This window comes from Ranitomeya imitator, chromosome 2, assembly GCF_032444005.1.
Source record: "Ranitomeya imitator isolate aRanImi1 chromosome 2, aRanImi1.pri, whole genome shotgun sequence".
Lineage (NCBI taxonomy): Eukaryota > Metazoa > Chordata > Amphibia > Anura > Dendrobatidae > Ranitomeya > Ranitomeya imitator.
This window is the reverse complement of record NC_091283.1, coordinates 846,648,982-846,673,800: the sequence shown is the minus strand read 5'-3', so window position 1 is coordinate 846,673,800 and position 24,819 is coordinate 846,648,982. Positions and strand designations below refer to the sequence as shown.

Sequence of the window (24,819 nt, the reverse complement as noted above, 5' to 3'; positions counted from 1 at the left end):
CCTGTCCTGTGTGATACTGTCTGCTGAGCTGTGTATCTAATCCCGTCCTGTGTGATACTGTCTGCTGAGCCGTGTATCTAATCCCATCCTGTGTGATACTGTCTGCTGAGCCGTGTATCTAATCCTATCCTGTGTGATACTGTCTGCTGAGCCGTGTATCTAATCCTGTCCTGTGTGATACTGACTGCTGAGCTGTGTATCTAATCCTATCCTGTGTGATACTGTCTGCTGAGCCGTGTATCTAATCCTGTCCTGTGTGATACTGACTGCTGAGCCGTGTATCTAATCCTATCCTGTGTGATACTGTCTGCTGAGCCGTGTATCTAATCTTGTCCGGTGTGATACTGTCTGCTGAGCCGTGTATCTAATCATATCCTGTGTGATACTGTCTGCTGAGCCATGTATCTAATCCTCTCCTGTGTGATACTGTCTGCTGAGCCGTGTATCTAATCCTCTCCTGTGTGATACTGTCTGCTGAGCCGTGTATCTAATCCTGTCCTGTGTGATACTGTCTGCTGAGCCGTGTATCTAATCCTATCCTGTGTGATACTGTCTGCTAAGCTGTGTATCTAATCCTCTCCTGTGTGATACTGTCTGCTGAGCCGTGTATCTAATCATATCCTGTGTGATACTGTCTGCTGAGCCATGTATCTAATCCTCTCCTGTGTGATACTGTCTGCTGAGCCGTGTATCTAATCCTCTCCTGTGTGATACTGTCTGCTGAGCCGTGTATCTAATCCTGTCCTGTGTGATACTGTCTGCTGAGCCGTGTATCTAATCCTATCCTGTGTGATACTGACTGCTGAGCTGTGTATCTAATCCTCTCCTGTGTGATACTGTCTGCTGAGCTGTGTATCTAATCCTGTCCTGTGTGATACTGACTGCTGAGCTGTGTATCTAATCCTCTCCTGTGTGATACTGTCTGCTGAGCTGTGTATCTAATCCTCTCCTGTGTGATACTGTCTGCTGAGCCGTGTATCTAATCCTGTCCTGTGTGATACTGTCTGCTGAGCCGTGTATCTAATCCTATCCTGTGTGATACTGTCTGCTGAGTTGTGTATCTAATCCTGTCCTGTGTGATACTGTCTGCTGAGCTGTGTATCTAATCCTGTCCAGTGTGATACTGTCTGCTGAGCCGTGTATCTAATCCTCTCCTGTGTGATACTGACTGCTGAGCCGTGTATCTAATCCTCTCCTGTGTGATACTGTCTGCTGAGCTGTGTATCTAATCCTCTCCTGTGTGATACTGTCTGCTGAGCCGCTGAGCCGTGTATCTAATCCTCTCCTGTGTGATACTGACTGCTGAGCCGTGTATCTAATCCTATCCTGTGATACTGTCTGCTGAGCCGTGTATCTAATCTTGTCCGGTGTGATACTGTCTGCTGAGCCGTGTATCTAATCCTCTCCTGTGTGATACTGACTGCTGAGCCGTGTATCTAATCCTATCCTGTGTGATACTGTCTGCTGAGCCGTGTATCTAATCCTCTCCTGTGTGATACTGACTGCTGAGCTGTGTATCTAATCCTATCCTGTGATACTGTCTGCTGAGCCGTGTATCTAATCTTGTCCGGTGTGATACTGTCTGCTGAGCTGTGTATCTAATCCTCTCCTGTGTGATACTGACTGCTGAGCCGTGTATCTAATCCTCTCCTGTGTGATACTGTCTGCTGAGCCGTGTATCTAATCCTGTCCAGTGTGATACTGTAATGTCTGTCTGCCCCCTGCTGGTCGTTGTCATTTCCAGGTTTCTCTCATTGATCCTCAGGGCCAGAAGAATCGGCTGCTGCAGGAAGAAGTGAGAAATCTTCGTGGAGAAAGTCCCTGTGCCGGGATCCGGGCGCCGTGTTTACTGTGATACTGACAATGCCGCCGCCGTATACAGGGGCGCAGATACAGCTGAAACCAGAGGTTTCCATCCACTACATATAAAGACACATCTGCAGGTTTTCTCAATATCTGACATGAAATCAGAATAAACCTTTCCTGTTTTAGGACAATTAGGATTACTATAATCTATACATATAATTGTCTAAGGGTTTTTCTGTCTGTCTGTCTGTCCTGGAAATCCCGCATCTCTGATTGGTCGAGGCCTGGCGGCCTCGATGATGTCATAAAGGACGTAGACATCCCGCGTCCCATTGGTCGAGGCCTGGCGGCCTTGACCAATCAGCAACGGGCACAGCGATGATGATGTCATAATGATGTCATAAAGGACGTAGAAATCCCACGTTTCTGTTTCAGCGATGGGCACAGTATCAGATGTCATAATGGTTGCCATGGCGACGATGATGTCATAAGGGTTGCCTCGACCAATCAGCGACGGGCACAATCTGCTGCGAATTCTGGAATCATCATTGTCCATATACTACGTGGACATGCATATTCTAGAATACCCGATGTGTTAGAATCGGGCCACAATCTAGTTATTAATATTTACCAAATGCCGGAATAATGAGAGAGAGAATGTTCTAAGGCATTTTTATTAAATACACTAATATTACTAGGCCGTTACACAATGCTGCACTGCCCATATGATGATGTCAGGTGTTTGGAGGCTTCTGAGGTTTTTGGCAATATCTGAGTTAATTAGAGACACACCTGTGGATGTATTTAATGCACACCTGAAACACACTGCTTCTTTGTGTAGCATCATGGGAAAGTCTCAAGAAACCAGCCTAGATATCAGGAAGAGAATTGTGAACTTGCACAAGTCTGGCTCATCCTTGGATACATACAATTTTATGATGCCTGAAGGTGCCTCGTCCATCTGTGCAAGCAATCCCGCTCTCCTCTCCCTGTACTGGGGGCCTATAAATTTAGATTAATTCTTATGGGTGCACACATGTGTGGGGTCGCACGCATTCGGCAAAGCATCAAGATAAATGGCAGTTACTCCATGGCAGTTAGTCAGGGCAGGAGTCAGGTAAACCACACTCTGCTCTCCTTTTTATCCATGTGCTTTATTTCTATCCTCCTGTGTTTCCTTGCCATCCACCTTCACCGCCCCACCCCCCTCCATCACGACTTGTATACATCAGCTCCTCTCTCCTTCCCTCTCCCATGTACAGCTCCCATGCACTTCTCACCTTCCTGAAAATCCTCAGCCCATCTTGCTCAAACACATTGCACAAAAAACTTCATACAATTCCAATAACTTTTTGCTTTTTATCTTCTTACTCCTACTGATTTCAAAGGACATCTCCCCCAACCCTGGCCCACAACCTCAACCACTACCCTACCTCGTATCATAGCCACACTAATCTTATTAAATATTACTTGGACTCCTTCATATCCTTTTAATTGTACCCTTTGGAATCCACAGTCTGTATGTAACAAACTTCCTTTCCTGCACAATTACTTTGTGAACAAGTCTCTGAATCTGTTGGCCCTCACGGAAACCTGGATCCAGGACTCTGACACTGTCTCTCCTGCTGCCATTTCCCATGGTGGCCTACAATTCTCCCATTCCCCGAGACCCACAAACAGACCTGGTGGTGGAGTCGGCATACTCCTGTCCCCACAATGCACCTTACAGGTCATCCCCCCAGTTCCATCACTCTCATTCCCTTCTTTTGAGGTCCACACCATCAGGATCTTCTGTCCCCTCTCCCTCAGAGTAGCGGTCATATACCGGCCCTCAGGCTCACCCACCCACTTCCTGGACCATTTCTCTGCCTGGCTGCCGCACTTCATGTCCTCAGAACTCCCAACCCTTATCCTGGGAGACTTCAACATCCCCATAAACAGCCCCACTTCCACATCTGCATCCCAGCTTTTATCACTAACCACTTCTCTCAGCCTCTCACAGCTCTCAACCTCTGAGACACACAAGGACGGTAACACCTTTGACATCGAGAAATCTACATGCTATTAAGCCTCTTACACTTTCAGACTCCTTACACTCATCATTGTCCCCAATCTCTTCGTTTTCCTGTCCTGATCTGGCTGTACATCACTACAATGACGCTCTTAGAAGCCCCCTGGACCAAGTTGCTCCCCTCATCCTCAGAACGTCCAAACACAGAGTGAAACAGCCCTGGCTCACATCGCAAACCCGACTTCTCCAGCGATGCTCTAGGAGTGCTGAATGCTTATGGAGGAAAACTCGCACACCAGAAGACTTCATACACTTCAAATTTATGTTAAGGACCTATAACTCTGCCCTTCACCTCGCCAAACAGACCTACTACACCACCCTGATCTCCTCACTATCCAACAACCCCAAGAAACTTTTGACACCTTTCACTCCCTCCTCAGGACAAAAGCACAAGCCCCTATCACAGACATTTGTGCTGATGACCTGGCCTCCCACTTTATAGAGAAAATAGACAATATCCGTCAGGAAATCCGCTCCCAATCACCAAGTTCAGTGACTCCCATCCCTCCCCTCATTGCCCCTGGCTCACTCTCCACATTCGATCCCATCACAGAAGAAGAAGTCTCCAAGCTCCTCTCCTCTTCTCGTCCAACTACATGCACTACCGACCCCATTCCCTCACATCGTTAATCGTTACTCAGATGCATCCGCTCTTCACCAGTCGTTACACTGGCTGCCCATTCATTACAGGATACAATTCATAGTACTTGTTCTCACCCACAAAGCTCTCCACAGTGCGGCCCCCTTACATCTCCTCCCTCATTTCTGTCTATCGGCCTAACAGACCACTGCGCTCTGCAAATGACTTTCGACTAACCTCTGCACTAATCCGTACCTCCCACTCCCGACTCCAAGACTTCTCCCGTGCTGCGCCAATCCTCTGGAATGCTCTACCCCAAGATATTAGGACCATCCACAATTTGCATAGTTTTAGGCGCTCGCTCAAAACACATTTGTTCAGAGCAGACTATCACGTTCCCTAATCAAAGTCATGTTATGTGTGTGTGTGTGTGTAGCCCATTCACTATCTCCATCTATCCCCCACCCCCTGAAGATGGCCGGACCCTCATTGTAAATACATCATTGTAAATACACACCTGTGCTTTGTATCTCCCCCACCTCATTGTAGATTGTAAGCTGTCACGAGCAGGGGCGGCTTATTTTGCTTTAATTATTGTATTGCCAACGTTGTTACTTATGACTGTTGTGTTTGAAACTGTTAAGCTGTAAAGCGCTGCGGAATATGTTGGCGCCATATAAATAAAAGATTATTATTATTAATTATTATTAATATTATTATTATTATTAGAGGCAGAAGACACTGATCTGCCATCGACTCGTCACCGGCGCTATTCCACCATCTAGTGGCCATGACATGCAGTGCACACAGATTTACATCAATAATAAATTAAAACACCAGTGCCACCGCACACTCTCCTGGCACGCACAGTTCCCATCTGGAGCCGGTTGCCTGCTGCCATGTTTTTAAGGCAAAGCACAACTCCCTGAACTCCACTACATCTCTGTGGCCAGAAGCAATGTTGGCAGCACCGAATACCGACAATACAGGTTTTGGATGGTAAGGAGATGGGCTGCAGTGGTGATTAGTAGCAGCTCTGTACAGATTTACAGGGGCTACAGCATAATACAGCCCCATATGTGTTCAACTCCTATATGGCAATCTGCTCTGGTGAGCAGCCCCGTTATCCAGTGATAAGGAAATCACAAGAGTATCATAGAAATGGCGACGCACCGAAATTCTGAAACATAATCCCCCTGAAACAGCCAAAAGAAGAGGGGAGGAATGAGGTCCATGGTAGGAAGCGCGACGTCCCTGGTGGGAAGAGCGACATCCCCTCGTGGGAAGAGCGACGTCCCTCGTGGGAAGAGCGACGTCCCTCGTGGGAAGAGCGACGTCCCCTCGTGGGAAGAGCGACGTCCCCTCGTGGGAAGAGCGACGTCCCCTCGTGGGAAGAGCGACGTCCCCTCGTGGGAAGAGCGACGTCCCCTCGTGGGAAGAGCGACGTCCCCTCGTGGGAAGAGCGACGTCCCCTCGTGGGAAGAGCGACGTCCCCTCGTGGGAAGAGCGACGTCCCTCGTGGGAAGAGCGACGTCCCTCGTGGGAAGAGCGACGTCCCTCGTGGGAAGAGCGACGTCCCTCGTGGGAAGAGCGACGTCCCTCGTGGGAAGAGCGACGTCCCTCGTGGGAAGAGCGACGTCCCTCGTGGGAAGAGCGACGTCCCTCGTGGGAAGAGCGACGTCCCTCGTGGGAAGAGCGACGTCCCTCGTGGGAAGAGCGACGTCCCTCGTGGGAAGAGCGACGTCCCTCGTGGGAAGAGCGACGTCCCTCGTGGGAAGAGCGACGTCCCCTCGTGGGAAGAGCGACGTCCCTCGTGGGAAGAGCGACGTCCGTCGTGGGAAGAGCGACATCCCTCGTGGGAAGAGCGACATCCCTCGTGGGAAGAGCGACGTCCCTGGTGGGAAGAGCGACGTCCCTCGTTGGAAGAGCGACGACCCTGGTGGGAAGAGCGACGTCCCTCGTGGGAAGAGCGACGTCCCTGGAGGGAAGAGCGACGTCCCTGGTGGGAAGAGCGACGTCCCTGGTGGGAAGAGCGACGTCCCTGGTGGGAAGAGCGACGACCCTGGTGGGAAGAGCGACGTCCCTGGAGGGAAGAGCGACGTCCCTGGAGGGAGCGACTCCAGCACAACCTTTCTGCAATGCTCCTGCTAATGCTGCATAACACAAGTTGCTTTTCTTGGTAAATGTAAGCAGCTCCCTCTAGTGGCCAACAGTGGGACGTACAAAAAATAAAATGATTCAGATTTTTTGTAATTAAAAAATAAATACATAAAATAGTTTCAAATTACATAATCACATGATTAAGAACCAGTAATGTTTAAATTGGTATCTTATCTGCAGGCATGATGTTGTAGAACAGGAGGAGATGATCTGAGTGTTATAGATTTCTGTGAGAAGTTTCAGTATATAATAATAATAATCTTTATTTTTATATAGCGCTAACATATTCCGCAGCGCTTTACAGCTTGCACACATTATCATCGCTGTCCCCGATGGGGCTCACAATCTAAATTCCCTATCAGTATGTCTTTGGAATGTTGGAGGACCCGGAGGAAACCCACGCAAACACGGGGAGAACATACAAACTCCTTGCAGATGTTGTCCTGGATGGGATTAGAACCCAGGACTCCAGCGCTGCAATGCTAACCACTGAGCCACTGTGCCGCCCATTGAAGTCCCTGGTTGTATGCACAAGTCCAGTGGCCGGTCCTATTCAGTGACTGACAGTCTTCCCTGTGTGGCGATACATGCAGATAGCTGTCGTCACCGAGTTGGACAATCTACTGGACTCACACACAAACACCAGGGATTTAAAAGAATAAAATACAAGCTATAATGATTATTTTTCAACAAACCTATACATTATTCTGCTCGGCTTCTATTTCTCTGTACTATGCTGTTCACAAATCAGACTACATGTTCATCATGCCAGGTTACTTTTGAAATGCACAGGCCAAGATGTCATATGATACCAGAAGAACTCTAGGATCAGATGTACACAGGAAAATAAAGCAAAAAGGGAAGTCATGCAGCTGTATAAATCTATATGCGGTGAGCTCCCTCTAGTGGTGACTGTATAAATCTGCATGTAGAGCTCCCTCTAGTGGTGACTGTATAAATCTGTATGTAGTGAGCTCCCTCTAGTGGTGACTGTATAAATCTGCATGTAGAGAGCTCCCCCTAGTGGTGACTGTATAAATCTGTATGTAGAGAGCTCCCCCTAGTGGTGGCTGTATAAATCTGTATGTAGTGAGCTCCCTCTAGTGGTGACTGTATAAATCTGCATGTAGTGAGCTCCCTCTAGTGGTGACTGTATAAATCTGTATGTAGTGAGCTCCCTCTAGTGGTGGCTGTATAAATCTGTATGTAGTGAGCTCCCTCTAGTGGTGACTGTATAAATCTGCATGTAGAGAGCTCCCTCTAGTGGTGACTGTATAAATCTGTATGTAGAGAGCTCCCCCTAGTGGTGACTGTATAAATCTGTATGTAGTGAGCTCCCTCTAGTGGGGACTGTATAATTCTGCATGTAGTGAGCTCCCTCTAGTGGTGACTGTATAAATCTGTATGTAGTGAGCTCCCTCTAGTGGTGACTGTATAATTCTGCATGTAGTGAGCTCCCTCTAGTGGTGACTGTATAAATCTGTATGTAGTGAGCTCCCTCTAGTGGTGACTGTATAATTCTGCATGTAGTGATCTCCTCCTAGTGGTGACTGTATAAATCTGTATATAGTGATCTCCCTCTAGTGGTGGCTGTATAATTCTAGTAACATAGTAACATAGTAACATAGTTAGTAAGGCCGAAAAAAGACATTTGTCCATCCAGTTCAGCCTATATTCCATCATAATAAATCCCCAGATCTACGTCCTTCTACAGAACCTAATAATTGTATGATACAATATTGTTCTGCTCCAGGAAGACATCCAGGCCTCTCTTGAACCCCTCGACTGAGTTCGCCATCACCACCTCCTCAGGCAAGCAATTCCAGATTCTCACTGCCCTAACAGTAAAGAATCCTCTTCTATGTTGGTGGAAAAACCTTCTCTCCTCCAGACGCAAAGAATGCCCCCTTGTGCCCGTCACCTTCCTTGGTATAAACAGATCCTCAGCGAGATATTTGTATTGTCCCCTTATATACTTATACATGGTTATTAGATCGCCCCTCAGTCGTCTTTTTTCTAGACTAAATAATCCTAATTTCGCTAATCTGTCTGGGTATTGTAGTTCTCCCATCCCCTTTATTAATTTTGTTGCCCTCCTTTATACTCTCTCTAGTTCCATTATATCCTTCCTGAGCACCGGTGCCCAAAACTGGACACAGTACTCCATGTGCGGTCTAACTAGGGATTTGTACAGAGGCAGTATAATGCTCTCATCATGTGTATCCAGACCTCTTTTAATGCACCCCATGATCCTGTTTGCCTTGGCAGCTGCTGCCTGGCACTGGCTGCTCCAGGTAAGTTTATCATTAACTAGGATCCCCAAGTCCTTCTCCCTGTCAGATTTACCCAGTGGTTTCCCGTTCAGTGTGTAATGGTGATATTGATTCCTTCTTCCCATGTGTATAACCTTACATTTATCATTGTTAAACCTCATCTGCCACCTTTCAGCCCAAGTTTCCAACTTATCCAGATCCATCTGTAGCAGAATACTATCTTCTCTTGTATTAACTGCTTTACATAGTTTTGTATCATCTGCAAATATCGATATTTTACTGTGTAAACCTTCTACCAGATCATTAATGAATATGTTGAAGAGAACAGGTCCCAATACTGACCCCTGCGGTACCCCACTGGTCACAGCGACCCAGTTAGAGACTATACCATTTATAACCACCCTCTGCTTTCTATCACTAAGCCAGTTACTAACCCATTTACACACATTTTCCCCCAGACCAAGCATTCTCATTTTGTGTACCAACCTCTTGTGCGGCACGGTATCAAACGCTTTGGAAAAATCGAGATATACCACGTCCAATGACTCACTGTGGTCCAGCCTATAGCTTACCTCTATTCTGTATGTAGTGAGCTCCCCCTAGTGGTGACTGTATAAATCTGTATGTAGTGAGCTCCCTCTAGTGGTGACTGTATAAATCTGCATGTAGAGAGCTCCCTCTAGTGGTGACTGTATAAATCTGTATGTAGTGAGCTCCCCCTAGTGGTGACTGTATAAATCTGTATGTAGTGAGCTCCCCCTAGTGGTGACTGTATAATTCTGCATGTAGTGAGCTCCCCCTAGTGGTGGCTGTATAATTCTGTATGTAGTGAGCTCCCCCTAGTGGTGACTGTATAATTCTGTATGTAGTGAGCTCCCTCTAGTGGTGACTGTATAAATCTGTATGTAGTGAGCTCCCTCTAGTGGTGACTGTATAATTCTGTATGTAGTGAGCTCCCTCTAGTGGTGACTGTATAATTCTGTATGTAGTGAGCTCCCTCTAGTGGTGACTGTATAAATCTGTATATAGTGATCTCCCTCTAGTGGTGACTGTATAAATCTGTATGTAGTGAGCTCCCCCTAGTGGTGGCTGTATAAATCTGTATGTAGTGAGCTCCCTCTAGTGGTGACTGTATAAATCTGCATGTAGTGAGCTCCCTCTAGTGGTGACTGTATAATTCTGTATGCAGTGAGCTCCCCCTTGTGGTGGCTGTATAATTCTGTATGTAGTGAGCTCCCCCTTGTGGTGGCTGTATAATTCTGTATGCAGTGAGCTCCCCCTTGTGGTGACTGTATAATTCTGTATGTAGTGAGCTCCCCCTAGTGGTGGCTGTATAAATCTGCATGTAGTGAGCTCCCTCTAGTGGTGACTGTATAATTCTGTATGCAGTGAGCTCCCCCTTGTGGTGGCTGTATAATTCTGTATGCAGTGAGCTCCCCCTTGTGGTGACTGTATAATTCTGTATGTAGTGAGCTCCCCCTAGTGGTGGCTGTATAAATCTGCATGTAGTGAGCTCCCTCTAGTGGTGGCTGTATAATTCTGTATGTAGTGAGCTCCCCCTTGTGGTGGCTGTATAATTCTGTATGCAGTGAGCTCCCCCTTGTGGTGACTGTATAATTCTGTATGTAGTGAGCTCCCCCTAGTGGTGGCTGTATAAATCTGCATGTAGTGAGCTCCCTCTAGTGGTGGCTGCATGTAGTGAGCTCCCTCTAGTGGTGACTGTATAATTCTGTATGTAGTGAGCTCCCCCTAGTGGTGGCTGTATAATTCTGTATGTAGTGAGCTCCACCTAGTGGTGATTGTATAAATCTGTATGCAGTGAGCTCCCCCTAGTGGTGACTGTATAATTCTGTATGTAGTGAGCTCCCCCTAGTGGTGGCTGTATAAATCTGTATGTAGTGAGCTCCCCCTAGTGGTGGCTGTATAATTCTGTATGTAGTGAGCTCCCCCTAGTGGTGACTGTATAAATCTGTATGTAGTGAGCTCCACCTAGTGGTGATTGTATAAATCTGTATATAGTGAGCTCCCCCTAGTGGTGACTGTATAAATCTGTATGCAGTGATCTCCCTCTAGTGGTGACTGTATATATCTGTATGTAGTGAGTTCCCCCTAGTGGTGGCTGTATAATTCTGTATGTAGTGAGCTCCCCCTAGTGGTGACTGTATAAATCTGTATGTAGTGAGCTCCACCTAGTGGTGATTGTATAAATCTGTATATAGTGAGCTCCCCCTAGTGGTGACTGTATAAATCTGTATGCAGTGATCTCCCTCTAGTGGTGACTGTATAAATCTGTATGTAGTGAGCTCCCCCTAGTGGTGGCTGTATAATTCTGTATGTAGTGAGCTCCCCCTAGTGGTGACTGTATAAATCTGTATGTAGTGAGCTCCCCCTAGTGGTGACTGTATAATTCTGTATGTAGTGAGCTCCCTCAGAAAAGAAAAAAAAAAAATCACTCTTCTGCACGACCCCATTTTTTCACAGACAGAGCAGGGATGAAAACTCCAGATTTTTGAGAATCAGGAGTTCCCCGCAGCGGAGATACGAGGCATAAAGAAGGGAACATGGAGGAGGGGGGGGGGGGGAATTCTTGTTGCTTATTCCACTTAATAGAAAACAAAAAAAAAAAAAAACACTAAAGCCTCCCGTTTTGGCCCCTGCACCCTCTTGTCCTGCCGTTGTCTTTTCTCCTTGCGTTCCCCTTAGAATACATCATTCGCTCTCACCTGGAGAATATTGAAAATTTGTGGCTGCGGTCGGGTCTGGCATCCACATCGTCCTCCGTCTCCTCATTGCCCGAGTCCTCGTCCTTCTGCGGGGGGTCAGGGACCACAAAGTCCTGCTGCTCCGCCATCCTGAAGATGACACAGACAAGGTACTGAGAGTCAGGGCTGTTAGTGCATCAGGCGGCTCAGGATGAGTAATGCTGCGAGTCCCCCGTTCTCCCTGTTACCAAACTGGATGTGACCAACCTCAGCTGTGAAACGTCCCATTGCACAAGTAGGTGCCGCAGCAGCTGCAGCAAGCAGAGGTCTTAGAGCCCCGCTCCAGTGGTGCTTTCACTGTAAGTCCCCTGTCTGAGGTCGGATACTCACCTTTCAGCGTTTTCATCTGTTTTTGTTGCCGGTCCAGTCGGTCTCCAGCAATAAGTGACCGGCCTCATTGTGGCCCCATTCCGGCCCCTTTCTGGTCCCGCTCCGGCCCCCCGCCGCCTCTCATAGACTTGCATTGTGCTCTTGTGTTTTATCTTCTCACTTCCCGCCAGTCAGGAGCTGCGCTCACAAGATGGCATCACAGGCCCGGAGCTGCACCAAAAAACGGTGGAGACGCCGGAGGGCGAGTTTATGACCGGGGACTTACATTTAATGCTCCCGTCCAGCGCGGAAAACAAACCAAATCCCTGGAATGGAGCGTTAAAGGGAATCTGTCGCCCCATTTATCGCCTATAAGTTGCAGCCACCGGCATCAGGGGCTCATGTATAACATTATGGAATGCTGTAGATAAGCCCCCGACGTAACCTGCAAGGTAAGAAAACAGGCTATATTATAGTCACCCAGGGGCGGTCCCGCTGCGGTCCGGTCCGATGGGCGCTGCGGTCCGGTCCGATGGGCGCTGCGGTGCGGCTCCTCCCATCTTCTTACGATCACGTCCTCTTCTTTGCTTCCTGTCGTGGCTCCGGCGCAGCCGTACTGATCTGTCCTATTGAGGGTAAAGTACTGCAGTGCGCAGGGAAAGGTCAGAGAGGCCGAGCACCCGACCAGGACAGATCAGTACACCGGAGCCGGAGCAGGAAGCAAGAGGACGCCATCGTGTGAAGATAGGAGGCGCCGGACCGGACCGCGACACCCATCGGACCGGACCGCAGCGGGACCGCCCCTGGGTGGGTGTAATATAACCTGTTTTCTTACCTGGCAGGTTACATCGGGGGCTTACATTCCAGAATGTTATACATAAGCCCCTGATGCCGGTGGCTGCAGCTTATAGGCGATAAATGGGGCGACAGATTCCCTTTAAAGATGTAGAGAAATATAAAGTCTTCAACAACGTCACGTGCCGTATTACAAAGCATGGAAGGAATGAAGGGGAGCGCCGTCACCAGGTAAAGAGGGACAAGAACACTACAGACATTTTATACTATGCTTTATTATTTTTGGAGAGGATGAGCCGCTCCCCTGCTCCACCGTCCTCATATAACCCCTCCCCCTAGAGATGACATCACTACCTCTATCCATGACATCACCAGTCCTGCTCCACCGTCCTTCTCATATAACCCCTCCCCCTAGAGATGACATCACTACCTCTATTCATGACATCACCACTCCTGCTCCACCGTCCTTCTCATATAACCCCTCCCCCTAGAGATGACATCACTACCTCTATTCATGACATCACCAGTCCTGCTCCACCGTCCTTCTCATATAACCCCTCCCCCTAGAGATGACATCACTTCCTCTATTCATGACATCACCAGTCCTGCTCCACCGTCCTTCTCATATAACCCCTCCCCCTAGAGATGACATCACTTCCTCTATCCATGACATCACTAGACCTGCTCCACCGTCCTTCTCATATAACCCCTCCCCCTAGAGATGACATCACTTCCTCTATCCATGACATCACTAGTCCTGCTCCACCGTCCTTCTCATATAACCCCTCCCCCTAGAGATGACATCACTTCCTCTATCCATGACATCACCAGTCCTGCTCCACCGTCCTCATATAACCCCTCCCCCTAGAGATGACATCACTTCCTCTATCCATGACATCACCAGTCCTGCTCCACTGTCCTCATATAACCCCTCTCCCTAGAGATGACATCACTACCTCTATCCATGACATCACCACTCCTGCTCCACCGTCCTTCTCATATAACCCCTCCCCCTAGAGATGACATCACTTCCTCTATACATGACATCACCACTCCTGCTCCACCGTCCTTCTCATATAACCCCTCCCCCTAGAGATGACATCACTTCCTCTATCCATGACATCACCACTCCTGCTCCACCATCCTCATATAACCCCTCCCCTAGAGATGACATCACTTCCTCTATCCATGACATCACCACTCCTGCTCCACCGTCCTCATTTAACCCCTCCCCCTAGAGATGACATCACTACCTCTATCCATGACATCACCACTCCTGCTCCACTATCCTAATTATTAGGTTCTGTAGAAGGACGTAGATCTGGGGATTTATTATGATGGAATATAGGCTGAACTGGATGGACAAATAGCTTTTTTCGGCCTTACTAACTATGTTACTATGTTACTATATAACCCCTCCCCCTAGAGATGACATCACTTCCTCTATCCATGACATCACCAGTCCTGCTCCACCGTCCTTCTCATATAACCCCTCCCCCTAGAGATGACATCACTTCCTCTATACATGACATCACCACTCCTGCTCCACCGTCCTTCTCATATAACCCCTCCCCCTAGAGATGACATCACTTCCTCTATCCATGACATCACCAGTCCTGCTCCACCGTCCTTCTCATATAACCCCTCCCCCTAGAGATGACATCACTTCCTCTACCCATGACATCACCACTCCTGCTCCATTGTCCTCACATAACCCCTCCCCTAGAGATGACATCACCAGTCCTGCTCCACCGTCCTTCTTATATAACCACTCCCCCTAGAGATGACATCACTACCTCTATCCATGACATCACCAGACCTGCTCCACCGTCCTTCTCATATAACCCCTCCCCCTAGACATGACATCACTACCTCTACCCATGACATCACCAGTCCTGCTCCACCGTCCTTCTCATATAACCCCTCCCCCTAGAGATGACATCACTACATCTATCCATGACATCACCAGTCCTTGCCTGTTAGCCCCTTATATTTGCTATTATGTCATCAGTTCTCCACATTCCGCCCCCTCTGTCACTATGACATCACGATCCCAACCACGGCATCATAATGATTTGCAAGAGTCGGCATCATCACCAGCTTCCTGCAAATCTGCCGCACGTGCGGCTCTACTGGGCAGCGTCATTGAATCGGGTGTACGCTTCCTGCTTTCAGAGGTTCCCTATAAGAGCAGCAGATTGTAGGAGCAGAGACCCTGATTCCAGCAATGTGTCACTTACTTGGCTCCGTGTTTTAGTTTTGATAAGATCCCAGTTTTCTCTGCTGCAGCTTTAGCAGTGCTCTGAATGCTGAGCTCTGTATGACCCCGCCCACACTGCAGCTCTAGCAGTGCTCTGAATGCTGAGCTCTGTATGACGCCGCCCACACTGCAGCTCTAGCAGTGCTCTAATGCTGAGCTCTGTATGATGCCGCCCACACTGCAGCTCTAGCAGTGCTCTGAATGCTGAGCTCTGTATGACGCCGCCCACACTGCAGCTCTAGCAGTGCTCTAATGCTGAGCTCTGTATGACCCCGCCCACACACACTGCAGCCTAGCAGTGCTCTGAATGCTGAGCTCTGTATGATCCCGCCCACACACTGCAGCTCTAGCAGTGCTCTAATGCTGAGCTCTGTATGACCCCGCCCACACACTGCAGCTCTAGCAGTGCGCTAATGCTGAGCTCTGTATGACCCCGCCCACACACTGCAGCTCTAGCAGTGCTCTGAATGCTGAGCTCTGTATGACCCCGCCCACACACTGCAGCTCTAGCAGTGCTCTAATGCTGAGCTCTGTATGACCCCGCCCACACACTGCAGCTCTAGCAGTGCTCTAATGCTGAGCTCTGTATGACCCCGCCCACACGCTGCAGCTCTAGCAGTGCTCTGAATGCTGAGCTCTGTATGACCCCGCCCACACACTGCAGCTCTAGCAGTGCTCTAATGCTGAGCTCTGTATGACCCCGCCCACACACTGCAGCTCTAGCAGTGCTCTGAATGCTGAGCTCTGTATGACCCCGCCCACACACTGCAGCTCTAGCAGTGCTCTGAATGCTGAGCTCTGTATGACCCCGCCCACACACTGCAGCTCTAGGAGTGCTCTGAATGCTGAGCTCTGTATGACCCCGCCCACACACTGCAGCTCTAGCAGTGCTCCGAATGCTGAGCTCTGTATGACCCCGCCCACACACTGCAGCTCTAGCAGTGCTCCGAATGCTGAGCTCTGTATGACCCCGCCCACACACTGCAGCTCTAGCAGTGCTCCGAATGCTGAGCTCTGTATGACCCCGCCCACACACTGCAGCTCTAGCAGTGCTCCGAATGCTGAGCTCTGTATGACCCCGCCCACACACTGCAGCTCTAGCAGTGCTCTGAATGCTGAGCTCTGTATGACCCCGCCCACACACTGCAGCTCTAGCAGTGCTCTGAATGCTGAGCTCTGTATGACCCCACCCACACACTGCAGCTCTAGCAGTGCTCTAATGCTGAGCTCTGTATGACACCGCCCACACACTGCAGCTCTAGCAGTGCTCTAATGCTGAGCTCTGTATGACCCCGCCCACACCACTGATTGACAGCTCTCTTCCCATATAGAGTCAGGAGTTTGCATGTTCTTGCTGTGGTTTCCTCCCGATTCTCCGTTTTCCTCCCACACTCCAATTAATGACACAGGATGTACATTGTGAGCCCCAGTGGGGGCAGAGATGATGTCTGTGAAGCTGCGGAATATGATGGAGCGATCTAAGCAAAGCATAATAAATAATCCGCGGTGGGGCAGAATTATACAGAGCTCATGAATATGGAGGATACACGGCAGCAGGTAATGATAATCTACTGCAGCAAGCAGCCAGAAAGTGACATCACTGGAATCAGGGTCTCAGCCCCTACACCATGCTGCTATCAGATTATACAGCAAAAACTGCTAACAGATTATATTTATGGTGAAAACATTTGAATGAAAACTTAGCTGCAGCCACAGAGCAGCCGCTAATCAGCGTGACCGAGCTGTGCGCTATCCGTCCAACCACAGCAGGTACCAGCTGATCGGTGGGGTCCGACCTCCATCGATATGATATTGCTCATATATCATAGTACTGCACAGCCCAGCAAGAGGAATCTCTAAAATGGGAACTCCAGTGCAGACATAATGCTTCTCACAGCTGAGTGTTCGATACAGTGTGTCAGAGAGGATACTCAGGTGAATCGCTCTCGTCCAGCAGCTCTGCAGGTCTCCGGCCTCTGAACGGAAAGAACAATGCGGCAATTTGCTGAAGACAAGCAGAGATATTGAAAATGGCAGAAAGTGTAAGAAGCAGGAGCCTGGACATGAAGGGGTCAACCTGTAACACAAGCAGCTCCCCGGCTCTGCTACATCAGGGCGATATAGTAACATAGTAACATAGTAACATAGTTAGTAAGGCCGAAAAAAGACATTTGTCCATCCAGTTCAGCCTATATTCCATCATAATAAATCCCCAGATCTACGTCCTTCTACAGAACCTAATAATTGTATGATACAATATTGTTCTGCTCCAGGAAGACATCCAGGCCTCTCTTGAACCCCTCGACTGAGTTCGCCATCACCACCTCCTCAAGCAAGCAATTCCAGATTCTCACTGCCCTAACAGTAAAGAATCCTCTTCTATGTTGGTGGAAAAACCTTCTCTCCTCCAGACGCAAAGAATGCCCCCTTGTGCCCGTCACCTTCCTTGGTATAAACAGATCCTCAGCGAGATATTTGTATTGTCCCCTTATATACTTATACATGGTTATTAGATCGCCCCTCAGTCGATATCCTCATCGGGGCGATACCCTGCGGTTACATCGGAGTGATACTCTGCGGTCACATCGGGGCGATACCCTGCGGTTACATCGGAGTGATACCCTGCGGTCACATCGGGGCGATACCCTGCGGTCACATCGGAGTGATACCCTGCGGTCACATCGGGGCGATACCCTGCGGTTACATCGGAGTGATACCCTGCGGTCACATCGGGGCGATACCCTGCGGTTACATCGGAGTGATACCCTGCGGTCACATCGGGGCGATACCCTGCGGTCACATCGGGGCGATACCCTGCGGTCACATCGGAGCAATACCCTGCGGTCACATCGGGGCGATACCCTGCGGTCACATCGGAGTGATACCCTGCGGATACATCGGGGCGATACCCTGCGGTTACATCGGAGTGATACCCTGCGGTCACATCGGGGCGATACCCTGCGGTCACATCGGGGCGATACCCTGCGGTTACATCGGTGTGATACCCTGCGATCACATCGGGGCGATACCCTGCGGTCACATCGGGGCGATACCCTGCGGATACATCGGAGTGATACCCTGCGGTCACATCGGGGCGATACCCTGCGGTTACATCGGGGCGATACCCTGCGGTCACATTGGGGTGATACTCTGCGGTCACATCGGGGCGATACCCTGCTGTTACATCGGGGCGATACCCTGCGGTTACATCGGAGTGATACCCTGCGGTCACATTGGGGTGATACTCTGCGGTCACATCCTCACTGTTACATTGTTTCTGTTTTTTCTTGAAGTTTCTCTTTCCTCATGTGACAAAAGAGAAACCTAAGAATCGGCATCAGGGTCACAGCACAAGTCATTCACAGACACCCGGAATCGGGCGAGTCAAAGAGGAAAGTCCCAGAAGCATCTGACACCAGCAAAAGATGGTGAACCACAAATCCCAGCACTGTCCTCTGCACAAAGTCTTCAGTTCTCACATCCTACACATGAACCAGACAGCTCAGGATGAACATGGAGTCTGAACGATCTGTCCATGAAGTAAAGTAATAATGCTGCAGTGAAGGGGGCAGGAGGAGACGGTGCAGACCCCAGATTACTCATTACAAGGTATCTAAGTACTACAAGACCCAGCACACCCTGGTATAGGCAGAACCGCTCTGTAGATGGGGGGAACCGGATTACCGGGAGCGGCCGGAAGAGAAGACGGACATTCCTGTATTTATACCGAGGCTCGGGCACCGCGGGTCCATGAGGGGCAGAATTACCTGATAATCCCGGAGTCCGGGTCCCCTGAGTGAGAATCTTCAGCCCCAAACTTCACAAAGTTTCATTTTGAACTCTCCGCCCCGAGAAGGAAGTGGCAGGTCCTGGTCCAGTCATGGTCCTCCTCCCTGAGGTGGCCGCCTCCTGTCCTCCTCCTCCTCCTGTCCTCCTCCTCCCTGAGGTGGCCGCCTCCTGTCCTCCTCCTCCTCCTGTCCTCCTCCTCCTCCCTGAGGTGGCCGCCTCCTGTCCTCCTCCTCCTCCTCCTCCTGTCCTCCTCCTCCTCCTGTCCTCCTCCTCCTCCCTGAGGTGGCCGCCTCCTGTCCTCCTCCTCCTCCTGTCCTCCTCCTCCCTGAGGTGGCCGCCTCCTGTCCTCCTCCTCCTCCCTGAGGTGGCCGCCTCCTGTCCTCCTCCTCCTCCTGTCCTCCTCCTCCTCCCTTAGGTGTCCTTCTCCTCCTCCCTTAGGTGTCCTCCTCCTCCGCCGTCAGCTCTTGTCCTGGAATCCGCACACGACGTCTCCTGCAGGTGGATTCTGCTGACATCTGTGTGAACAGGCGCTAAGGAGCCACAAGGACGCGGCGCAGGTCACACGGTGCGGCTTCTGGGCGGCTTCTCACCGCTGCTGCAGCTCTGCAAAGAAGCCAAGCGGCTAAAAGAAGTGACTTCTGGCATCGTCCTTCCTGAAGACGCTCCTTATTCTACAGGTTAAAGGGAACCTGTCACCCCTAAAATCGTATATGAGCTGCGGCCACCAGCATCAGGGGCTTCTCTGCAGCATTCTGAAATGTAAGCCCCCGATGTATCCTGAAAGATGAGAAAAAGAGGTTACATTATACTCACCTGAGCGGGCGGTCCGGTCCCATGAGCCTCCCATCTTCTTACGATGACGTCCTCTTCTTTTCTTCGTGCTGCGGCTGCGGCGCAGGCGTACTTTGTCTGCCCTGTTGAGGGTAATGTACTGCAGTGCGCAGGCGCTGGGTCTCTCTGATCTTTCCCTGCACCTGCGCACTGCAGTACTCTACGCTGCCCTCAACAGGGAGGATAAAATACAGACCGTGACGCCCATCGGATCGGACCACGATGCCCATCGGATCGGACCACGACGCCCATCGGATCGGACCACGACGCCCATCGGATCGGACCGCGACGCCCATAGGATCGGACTGCGACACCCATCGGATCGAACCGCGACACCCATCGGATCGAACCGCGACGCCCATCGGATCGAACCGTGACGCCCATAGGATCGGACCGCGACGCCCATCGGATCGGACCGCGACGCCCATAGGATCGGACCACGACGCCCATCGGATCGGACCGCGACGCCCATCGGATCGGACCGCGACGCCCATCGGATCGAACCGCGACACCCATCGGATCGGACCGCGACGCCCATCGGATCGAACCGCGACGCCCATCGGATCGGACCGCGACGCCCATCGGATCGGACCACGACGCCCATCGGATCGGACCGCGACGCCCATCGGATCGGACCGCGACGCCCATAGGATCGGACCGCGACACCCATCGGATCGAACCGCGACACCCATCGGATCGAACCGCGACGCCCATCGGATCGAACCGCGACGCCCATAGGATCGGACCGCGACGCCCATCGGATCGGACCGCGACGCCCATAGGATCGGACCACGACGCCCATCGGATCGGACCGCGACGCCCATCGGATCGGACCGCGACGCCCATCGGATCGAACCGCGACACCCATCGGATCGGACCGCGACACCCATCGGATCGAACCGCGACGCCCATCGGATCGGACCGCGACGCCCATCGGATCGGACCGTGACGCCCATAGGATCGGACCGCGACTCCCATCGGATCGGACCACGACGCCCATCGGATCGGACCGCGACGCCCATAGGATCGGACCGCGACGCCCATCGGATCGGACCACGACGCCCATCGGATCGGACCACGACGCCCATCGGATCGGACCACGACGCCCATCGGATCGGACCGCGACGCCCATCGGATCGGACCGCGACGCCCATCGGATCGGACCGTGACGCCTATCGGACCGCTCCCTTCCCCCCCCGGGTGAGTATAATCTAACCTGTTTTTCTCCTCTTTCAGGATACATCGGGGGCTTATCTACAGCATTACAGAATGCATTGCAGAATGCTGGGGATAAGCCGCTGATGCCGGTGGGCTTACCTCACCATCGATTTTGGGGGTGACAGATTCCCTTTAATGGGAAGATTCCGGACAACTTTTTGCGCATTTTCAGCGTTTTTCTTGACAGAACTGCCGGCGGTTTCCTCATTGTTGAATGGAGATTAAAAAGTGGCCAAAAAACGGGGAAAAAAAGACATAAAAAACAGTGGAAAAGGCTTAAAGAAAAAAAAGCTTCAGAAGATGTTTCTGGTGAGGCACCAGAAGAAGCCACAGACCGCAGGAGCCGTTCACTACAATGAGAGGCAGATGACGGACGGCTGCGCACCGAGCACACATGACTGGAAGAACGGACGTGGCCGCAGCAGAGGCCTCCACTGATGCAGCTCAGGACATCCAGATACTGATGAACTATCCTAAGGAGAATCAATGTACAAGCCGTGGACAGCCCATGTAAGGCTCCGTTCACATGTAGACCATGTACAGTCCACGCCAGCGCACATCATAAGACATCTCGTCTGATCGCCTTTAGCTTATCTACACCCTCCGTGTATCACACGTGTATCTGGTATCTACACCCTCCATGTATCACACGTGTATCTGGTATCTACATCCTCCATGTATCACACATGTATCTGGTATCTACATCCTCCGTGTATCACACGTGTATCTGGTATCTACACCCTCCATGTATCACACGTGTATCTGGTATCTACACCCTCCATGTATCACACATGTATCTGGTATCTACACCCTCCGTGTATCACACGTGTATCTGGTATCTACACCCTCCATGTATCACACATGTATCTGGTATCTACACCCTCCATGTATCACACATGTATCTGGTATCTACATCCTCCATGTATCACACATGTATCTGGTATCTACACCCTCCATGTATCACACATGTATCTGGTATCTACATCCTCCATGTATCACACGTGTATCTGGTATCTACACCCTCCATGTATCACACATGTATCTGGTATCTACACCCTCCATGTATCACACATGTATCTGGTATCTACATCCTCCATGTATCACACATGTATCTGGTATCTACACCCTCCATGTATCACACATGTATCTGGTATCTACATCCTCCATGTATCACACGTGTATCTGGTATCTACACCCTCCATGTATCACACGTGTATCTGGTATCTACATCCTCCATGTATCACACGTGTATCTGGTATCTACACCCTCCATGTATCACACGTGTATCTGGTATCTACACCCTCCATGTATCACACGTGTATCTGGTATCTACACCCTCCATGTATCACACATGTATCTGGTTCTACATCCTCCATGTATCACACATGTATCTGGTATCTACATCCTCCATGTATCACACATGTATCTGGTATCTACATCCTCCATGTATCACACGTGTATCTGGTATCTACATCCTCCATGTATCACACGTGTATCTGGTATCTACATCCTCCATGTATCACACGTGTATCTGGTATCTACATCCTCCATGTATCACACATGTATCTGGTATCTACATCCTCCATGTATCACACATGTATCTGGTATCTACATCCTCCATGTATCACACATGTATCTGGTTCTACATCCTCCATGTATCACACGTGTATCTGGTATCTACATCCTCCATGTATCACACATGTATCTGGTATCTACATCCTCCATGTACCACACATGTATCTGGTTCTACATCCTCCATGTATCACACGTGTATCTGGTATCTACATCCTCCATGTATCACACGTGTATCTGGTATCTACATCCTCTATGTATCACACATGTATCTGGTATCTACATCCTCCATGTATCACACATGTATCTGGTATCTACATCCTCCATGTATCACACATGTATCTGGTATCTACATCCTCCATGTATCACACATGTATCTGGTATCTACATCCTCCATGTATCACACATGTATCTGGTATCTACATCCTCCGTGTATCACACATGTATCTGGTATCTACATCCTCCGTGTATCACACGTGTATCTGGTATCTACACCCTCCATGTATCACACGTGTATCTGGTATCTACACCCTCCATGTATCACACATGTATCTGGTTCTACATCCTCCATGTATCACACATGTATCTGGTATCTACACCCTCCATGTATCACACATGTATCTAGTTTCTACACCCTCCATGTATCACACGTGTATCTGGTATCTACATCCTCCATGTATCACACATGTATCTGGTTTCTACATCCTCCATGTATCACACGTGTATCTGGTATCTACATCCTCTATGTATCACACATGTATCTGGTTTCTACATCCTCCATGTATCATGCAAGTATCTGGTTTCTACATCCTCCATGTATCACTGTTGTGAATTCTGCTTTTGGGCTCCCTCCTGTGGTTGTATGTGGTAATGCAGTTGTCTCTGGGCTGCAGTCCTGGACAGGTGTATCTGCTGATTGCAATTCTGACTGGGGTATTTAGGTTTGCAGGACTCATTAGTCCTTGCCAGTTGTCAATGTTTCTTGGGAAGTGTTGGATCTCTGTCTGGCTTCTCCTGCTTAGCTGCCAATTCAGCAAAGATAAGTGTCTGTTTCTTTTTCTATGGCACACAAGCTGTGTGCTTGTTTTTTGATTGTATTCCTGCTCTAAGTTTAGTAGTTTCTGGAGTTGCAGATATATGTTCCACGTCTTTAGTTAGGTGGAGGAATTTTTTGTATAATCTGCTGTGGATATTTTTGGAAGGGTTTTAATACTAACCGCACAGAACTCTGTCCTATCCTTTCCTATTTTAGCTAGAGTGGCCTCTTGTGCTAAATCCTGTTTTCTGCTTGTGTGTGTCTTTCCTCTCCTACTCACAGCCAATATTTGTGGGGGGCTGCCTATTCTTTGGGGTTCTGCTCTGAGGCAAGGTAGTATTCCTATTTCCATCTATAGGGGTATTTAGTCCTCCGGCTGTGACGAGGTGTCTAGGGCTTGTTAGGTACACCCCACGGCTACTTCTAGTTGCGATGTTAAGATCAGGATTTGCGGTCAGTATAGTTACCACCTACTCCAGTGAAAGTTTTCATGCTGCTCCAAGGTCACCGGATCATAACATATCACACATGTATCTGGTTTCTACATCCTCCATGTATCACACATGTATCTGGTTTCTACATCCTCCATGTATCACACATGTATCTGGTATCTACATCCTCTATGTATCACACATGTATCTGGTATCTACATCCTCCATGTATCACACGTGTATCTGGTTTCTACATCCTCCTTGTATCTCTCATGTATCTTGTTTCTACATCCTCCGTGTATCTCATGTATCTTGTTTCTACATCCTCCGTAGACTAGAGGTAGCCGTGGAGCGCTCCTGACCAGACCTAGGCGCCGCGGGCACAGCCTGAGAAACTAGCTAGCCCTGAAGATAGAAAAATAAGCCTACCTTGCCTCAGAGAAATTCCCCAAAGGAAAAGGCAGCACCCCACATATAATGACTGTGAGTAAAGATGAAAATACAAACACAGAGATGAAATAGGTATTAGCAAAGTGAGGCCCGACTTACTGAATAGACCGAGGATAGTAAAGATAGCTTTGCGGTCAGCACAAAAACCTACAAACAACCACGCAGAGGGCGCAAAAAGACCCTCCGTACCGACTAACGGCACGGAGCTGCTTCCTCTGCGTCCCAGAGCTTCCAGCAAGCAAGAAAAACCAATATAGCAAGCGGGACAGAAAAAACAGCAAACAAAAGTAACACAAGCAGAACTTAGCTTATGCAAGGCAGACAGGCCACAAGACGATCCAGGAGAGAGCAAGACCAATACTGGAACATTGACTGGAGGCAAGGAACAAAGAACTAGGTGGAGTTAAATAGAGCAGCACCTAACGACCTAACCTCGTCACCTGAGGAAGGAAACTCAGAAACCGCAGCCCCACTCA

At 49.6% G+C, this 24,819-nt stretch overlaps 1 protein-coding gene across 1 annotated transcript in view; it reads right to left on the bottom strand.

The window, feature by feature from the left end:
* CASP7 (caspase 7) overlaps window positions 1-18,922 on the bottom strand; it is a 46,489-nt gene extending 27,567 nt beyond the window's left edge. The window contains exons 1-2 of the mRNA XM_069754340.1: window positions 18,784-18,922; window positions 11,614-11,742 (exon numbers count right to left, since the gene is read on the bottom strand). Of these exons, the coding sequence (XP_069610441.1) occupies window positions 11,614-11,741 (128 nt within the window). The 5' untranslated portion in view covers window position 11,742; window positions 18,784-18,922. The remainder of the gene's footprint in view (window positions 1-11,613; window positions 11,743-18,783) is intronic.
* Between the last annotated feature and the right edge of the window lie 5,897 nt (window positions 18,923-24,819).